The 7,472-nt window shown below is 43.5% G+C and overlaps 1 protein-coding gene across 1 annotated transcript in view; it reads right to left on the reverse strand.

Annotated features, from left to right (window-relative positions):
• Window positions 1-6,923, reverse strand: part of ERO1A (endoplasmic reticulum oxidoreductase 1 alpha) — a 63,547-nt gene extending 56,624 nt beyond the window's left edge. The window contains exon 1 of the mRNA XM_017849539.1: window positions 6,368-6,923. Coding sequence (XP_017705028.1) covers window positions 6,368-6,481 — 114 coding nt within the window. The 5' untranslated portion in view covers window positions 6,482-6,923. The remainder of the gene's footprint in view (window positions 1-6,367) is intronic.
• Between the last annotated feature and the right edge of the window lie 549 nt (window positions 6,924-7,472).

Consider the following 7,472-nt stretch of genomic DNA (forward strand, 5'->3'; position numbering starts at 1 on the left):
AAAAAAAAAAAAAAAAAAAAAAAGGTATCCAAATAAAAAATAAGTAAAATTGTCTCTTTTTGCAGATGACATGATCTTATATATAGAAAATCCTAAAGACTCCACCAGAAAACCATTAGAACTAATAAATTCAGTAAAATTGCAAGAAACAAAATCAACATACAAAAATCAATTGTGTTTCTATACACTAACAATGAACTATCCAAAAAAATTAAGAAAACAATTCTATTTACAATAGAATGAAAAAGAATAAAATACTAAGGAATAAATTTAACAAGGAGAGGAATGAACAGTATGCTGAAAACTATAAAGCAGTGATTAAAAAAACTGAAGATTACACAAATAAATGGAAAGATATCCCATGTTCATAAATTGAGAGAATTAATACTGTTAAAATGCCCATACCACCCAAAGTGTTCTACAGATTCAATGCAATTTCTATCAAAACTCCAATGGCATTTTTCACAAAAATAGAAAAAAAAATTGTAAAATTTAGATGGAACTACAAAAGATCCCAAGTAGCTACAGCAATTTTGCAAGAACAAACCTGGAAACAGCGTACTTCGTAATTTCAAATTATATTACAAAGCTACAGTCATCACAACAGTGTTGTATCAGCATAGAAACACATACATAGACCAATGGAAAACAATAGAAAGCCCAGAAATAAACCCACACATATGTGGCCAACTAATCTTTGACCAAGACCATACAATGGGAAAGGACAGTCTCGTCAATAAATGGTGGTGGGAAAACTGGATATCCATGTGCAAAAAAATGAAATTGGATCTTTATCTTACAATGTACACAAAAATCAACTCAAAGCTGATTAAAGACTTCAATGTTAGACCTGAAACACCAAGACTCCTAGAAAAAAACACAGGAGAAAAGCTCCATGACATTAGTCTTGGCAATGATTTTTTATGTGACACCAAAAAGACCAGCAACAAAAGCAAAAATAAGTAAGTGGGACTACATGCAACTAAAATGTTTCTATGCAACAAAGAAACAAGCAACAAAATGAAAAGGCAACCTACAGAATGGGAGAAAATATTTGCAGACCATCTGTCTGACAAGATGTTAATATCCAAAATATAAAAGGAACTCACACAACTCAACAACAAAAAAACAACCCCATTAAAAAAATGGGCAAGGGCCAGGAACGGTGGCTCATGCCTATAATCCCAGCACTTTGGGAGGCGAAGGAGGGCAGATCACCTGGGGTCAGGAGTTCAAAACCAGCCTGGCCAACAGGGCAAGGTGGCAGGTGCCTGTACTCCCAGCTACTTGGGAGGCTGAGGCAGGAGAATCACTTGAACCCAGGAGGCAGAGGTTGCAGTGAGCCAAGATCATGCCACTGCACCCCAGCCTGGGTGACAAAGCAAGACTCTGCCTCAAAAAAAAAAAAGGATAAGGACCTTATATATCAAACATTATGTGGTACACCTTAAATATATGCAATTTTTTTTTCCTCACACGCAGTTTTGCTCTTGTCATCCAGGCTGGAGAGTAATGGCACGATCTCACGTCACCGCAACCTCTGCCTCTCAGATTCAAGCAATTCTCCTGCCTCAGCCTCCTGAGTAGCTGGGATTACAGGCATGTGCCACCACTCCTGGCTAATTTTGTATTTTTAGTAGAGACGGGGTTTCTTCATGTTGGTCAGGCTGGTCTTGAACCCCCAACCTCAGGTGATCTGTCTGCCTCAGACTCCCAAAGTGCTGGAATTATAGGTGTGAGCCACCACACCCAGCCAACATATGCAATTTTTATGTGTCAATTATACCTCAATAAACGTGGAGAGAAATACATAAATAAATTGATATGCTCAAAGTGTGCTCTATTTGGCAAAGAACTTCAGGTGTATTTAATTATTGTGTTTTATGACCATAAAAAAAAACACGAAAAGTACTCATCTGTTGACACAAGTACACTGGGACAAGTCTGTCAATGGAAACAGGGAAATACCAAAGATTCCACACCAGGTAGTAGGCACCATTCTAAGGACCTAGAACGCTACAGGTCATTTTGGTTTTAAAGACTTAGTCTTGCTGAAACTTTAAATTGTCGTCAAATGACTAGCAACCATCAGGAAAATATTTCTTCCACACAGTTTATTCAGAAAAGCCTGGAATGCAGCACACAATGAGAGTCAGTGGACATCTCTCCAGTGTAACCTGTTTCAAAGATCCCTCTGACTAAGTTTTAATCCTGGGCTTATTTCCACCCACCACTCAACATATTAGCAAGTGTCTCTCCCATGGCTCAGCCACTGGGGCTAACAACTAAAACCATTGTTTCAATTGACCTAACAAGACAATTGTCAGGTTAAATCTGCTAAATGCACACCAAGCTAAAAAATATCCATTTTTGGAGTATTTATTTTGAACTCTGAGCTACTCTCCCCTTTCATTGGCCTGACAGAGATTTACCGTGCTCAAATAAGCTATCTTGAGTGCTACTAGCACTAGCCATATTAAGATCGATAAAACATCGTGAGCAGGCCGGGTACGGTGGCTCACGCCTGTAATCCCAGCACTTTGGGAGGCTGAGGCAAGTGGATCATGAGGGCAGGAGATCGAGACCATCCTGGCTGACACGGTGAAACCCCGTCTCTACTAAAAGTACAAAAAAATTAGCCAGGCGTGGTGGCTGGCGCCTGTAGTCCCAGCTACTCGGGAGGCTGAGGCAGGAGAACGGTGTGAACCCGGGAGGCAGAGCTTGCAGTGAGCCGAGATTGTGCCACTGCACTCCAGCCTGGGCGACAGAGCGAGACTCCGTCTCAAAAAAAAAAAAAACTTCGTGAGCAAATCAGAGTTTACAAACATCGTGAGCCACCGCGCCTGGCCTAGGTTGTATACACAATTCTTACATGAGGTTACATATACAGATTCCCAAGTCTAAGGCAATGAATCACTCATTTTGAGCAATTAACACTTAAGCACTATTATCAAAGGAACTTACAACATACAGTGAAAATAATTTTAGCAGGATTTGATGTCAACTAACAGGTGTATGTAGCAACTGACCAAATCCAAAGACTTCGTTGGAGCTATCAACCAATCTGAAAGATCAGTTCCAGAAAACATGCAAATGGCTTGCTAAGCAGAATAATTTTTAAAATATACTCCTGCTGGCATAGTGTTTGCATCTTATAATTTCCCTAGGACTTGTTGAGCATCAATTATTTACCAGGCTCACTTCTTAGAAGTGTCACACCTTTTTTTTGAATTTATTTTTTGATCTCCCAAAAATTGTTCACAGTAGGTTTCAACATATGTTTGATGAATTTAATCTGATTACTTGTAGAGCTCTACACATTTAAATTCAATGACTTTCTAAGGCCACAGCTCTGGCTCAAATCAGAGCTGACATTCTGTGAACTGAACCCTAAAATAAGCCAGGCACCATGCAACAGTGTGATGATGGATGGGGATGTGGTAACCCAAGGCAGATGTGGTAAGAGGGGCAGGCAACAGGAAGAAAAGATAAAACTATTACCAAAACAACCAACAGGACTGTGCAGCTCACTGGATATTGTAAACAGAACCAGAGAAGATTTTAACTTGTATTTCCAAATATTAGGTGAAAATTTAGTTTTTAACTTAGTTTCTAGCAATATTTCCTAACTTGTTTTTTAAGTGCTTAGGATCTGTGCCTCCCACGAATCCCCAATGAACATTATTCACTAAACATAGCTCTTCAGGGCAGGGATAATGCCATAATTATTTCTGCATCCCAAACACTCTGGCCAATGTGCAAAGTGGTTACGTTTGTTGAATGAATGATTAGTACCATTTATCTCCCCTTTTCTTTCTTCATTGTTTTTTCTTTTCCCTCTCATGCTGTTTCTCTGTGTGTATGTCTGTCTATATGCTTACCTCTTTCTCTGCATGTCTATTCATCAGTGCCACCTCTCTTTCCTTCTCCCCTCATCCTCATCCCTTCCATTACCGGCCCTATTGTTTCATTTATAGAATTGGAATCGATAGTCTCTGTTCTTAGTTAAGTAGATCATTTTTTTTTATTGTTTTTCGCTTAGGCTCCCTCAAATCATGACATAAGTAGACCATTCTAAATTTCTAAATTTCTGTTAAAACTTTTTTTTAACAATATGATCCTCAGTTTACTTTATTATTATTATTATTATTTTGAGGCAGGCTCTTACTCTGTCACACAGGCTAGAGCACAGTGGTGCAATCATGGCTCACCGCAGCCTCAATCACCATAGTCAGTGGGCTGGGAAAGGCAGACCCACCCTTAATCCGGGTAGGCACAATCTAATCAGCTGCCAACATGGCTAGAATATAAGCAGGCAGAAAAATGTGAGAGAGAGACTGGCCTAGCCTCCCAGCCTACATCTTTCTCCTATGCTGGATGCTTCCTGCCCTCAAATATCAAACTCCAAGTTCTTCAGTTTTTGAACTCAGACTGGCTCTCCTTGCTCCCCAGCCTGTAGACAGCCTATTGTGGGACTTTGTGATTGTGTGAATTAATACTTAATAAACTCCCCTTTATCCCTTTATATATATATATCACTGGTTCTATCCCTCTAGAGAACCCAGACTAATACAGACCAGGTCTCCAGGCTGGTCTCGAACTCCTGGGCTCAAGCCATCCTCTCACCTCAGCATCCTAAGTATCTGAGACCACAGGCGCACACCATCACACCCAGCTTTTTTCTTTTTTTAGTTTTTTTGTAGAGACATGGGTTTCACTATGTTGCCCATGCTGGTCTTGAACTCCTGGACTCAAGAGATCCTCCCACCTCGGCCTCCCAAAGTGCTGGGATTACAAGCTGGAGTGACCACACTCAGCCCAATTTACTATTTTTCAATGTTGAGTCTGAAAAGAAACACAGATAGCCACCCTCGTTCTAAAAGAAAAAGGGGCTTAACAGAAGTTTATGTTAGGGAAGTATTTGAATCTGAGGGTATTGTGAAAGAGGAAAAGTTTAATCACTAGTTAGAAGAAAAAGAAAATAAACGTAAAGAATTTAAAGTTCTCCAATTTTAAGCAGAACTCCAAAAAGGTTACTAAGGGAAAACAAAAGTAAAAGTTGAAGAGTTCAACATGTACTTTTATTCCACTATCCAAATCTCCAGAATGTAGTTGAAAATGTTACATTGGACATCTTCTTTCCGTAAGGAATATTTTAAAGTCACTTATTTCTATCTTTTTTTTTAATGTTTAATCTCGGTGTTGCATTGTATTTCTAATCAGAAGAAAATGACCCTTTTCCTTTTAAGTACTTGATTGTGTGGTTGGCAATCATTGAAGGTAAAGGACTTTTCAATGTCTTAGTTGTAAAGTAGCAATTTTCTTTCAACTTCCAGTTGTTTCCTAGATAACACTAACCAACTCCCAAATCACTCAGCAAAACAACAAAATCCAAGAATGCAAAGCAGTGGAAGAGAAATCTTTCATAATATTTAAACGTATCTTTCCTTCTACAAGGTATCATGCCCCTAAACACATGTTATTTCCGGTAATAAATTACTAGCAAAATCCACTTAGGAATAATATGGATGCCTACCCCTTAGTTTTGTATAAAACGTAATTTTTATCAACAGAGTCAACCAAAAGGTGGCTTTGACAAGAGTAATCACATTGAAATACCAGATATTGAGGATAATGGAAACCTGTAAGTTTCTCTGAATTTTTTGCTCAAGGAACCACATCTCTTACAGAAGGAAATGATCATAATCCGCTTGTAATCAAACTTGTGCACTGAAGAATAAGTACCATCCTCCCAATTCATACCAGCTTAATGGGTGTCACGATAAGAGAATCTCATTACATTTGAGAAAAAGAGCACACCGGACCAGAAAACAGAGGGCAACTGCGGTCCCAAAGACATCAGTTGGGCTTAGACACAGAAAAACCACACGCAGCCATTCTTCCGCCTAGCATCGAGATCTGAGAGCAGCCCACAAACGTCTCAGCCAGAAAGGCTGGCGAAATGCACGCAGCACTGGCACTGGGTACACAAGTTCCCGGTCAAGAGAGAAGTGAGAAAGATCTAGGTTCTGTGAAAATAGCAAATACTGGCAGTGCGTTGTACACTGTGCACACTCTCCCTGGGCGAGAAGACCAACAAAGATGCATAAACCCACTCAACCGCGTGCACCTAACCCCTCTCTTGGCCCGAAGCACCGGAGGGCGCGCCGACGTCCGGGCTGCCGTGGAGGCCCGGTCCACGCCAAGCCAGATTCAGTCCCGGCCACCGGGCAGCAGCACAGGAGGCTCATTCCTGGCGGGAAGAGATGCAAGGACGCACCCCCAGCCGCTCACCTGCCAGGGCGTGCGGGACAGAGCGCGCCGCGGAGGGCGCCGGGTCCGCAGCACCAACGGGCACATCGCTCACCTGGCAGAAGCACCTCTGTGCCGCTGTCTCCGGGGGCTGCTGCTCTTCGTGGCCCGAGGTGAGCAGCCACACGGCGCCCAGGAGGCCAATCAGGAATCCCCAGCCGCGGTCCATTGCCGCTCCGGCAGCTCGTCGCTCCACGCCTGGGAGTCCAGTCCGCACGCTCGGTCGCTGGCCGTGCGCCCTCAGATGAAGCCCGCGCGGGCCGGCCCCGGCGGCGCCCCACTTCAGGGCCGCCTCCCAGGCCCGCCTCGGCCCTCCCGCCTCTCAGCGGTTGCCACCTAGCGACCCAGCCTGCGGACGTGCCGCGGCGCCCGCGCCGGCAGCCCGGGGCCTCGGACCGGTTCCTTCCCGGCGCGTGAAGCTGACGCACCGACCAGCTTCCCGGCTTGGCCCCGCCCGGCCCGCGCCCGCACCCGCGCCCGCCCCCGGCTCTCTGACGCTCCCGACCTGGAGATGCGACCCGGCACGCACAATCCCAGGCCCTGCGCGGTTGTCGGGGTTCCTTCCCGTTCCCAGAGCGAGAGCGAAAGCCGGGGCGGCCTGTGTTTTCCTGCGGGGCCCCGCCCCATCCCGCTCACTCCAGGCCAATCCTTCCGTATCTCAATGTGAGGCAATCAAATCGTACAAATTACGTGTCCACAGTGTTCCCGGCAGAGTCTTAAAGCTGAAAGGGATATTAGAGAGCATCTAAACCAGGGCGGCATATGTCATTTATATTTTTAGTAGCCACAGCAAAAGAGGAGAAATAACAGGTACATTTTATTTTTAAAATATTTTTATTTAACCCCTAATGTGCAAATTATTATTTCAAAATATCAATATTCAATTTATTCATATTTCACTTTTTTGTCTTTGAAATCCAGTGTGTATTTGATGCGACCTAGAACCATTTCATAGTCAAATGTGACTGGCTAGTGCCCACTGTATTGGACAGCGAGGGTGAAAGCCACCCTCTCATATCATAGGAGGAAACAGGCCCTTCAGAGAAGTGAGGTAACGTGAGCAAGGATTGGGAGCTGGGTAGTGATAGAGCCAGGTCGTCTGATCCCGAGTCCTGATCTTTTAACATTCAGCGTTGGCACTAGTCTATCCGCTTCCCCCC

The sequence above is a fragment of the Rhinopithecus bieti genome, unplaced genomic scaffold (genome assembly GCF_001698545.2).
Source record: "Rhinopithecus bieti isolate Rb0 unplaced genomic scaffold, ASM169854v2 scaffold_29928, whole genome shotgun sequence".
NCBI lineage: Eukaryota > Metazoa > Chordata > Mammalia > Primates > Cercopithecidae > Rhinopithecus > Rhinopithecus bieti.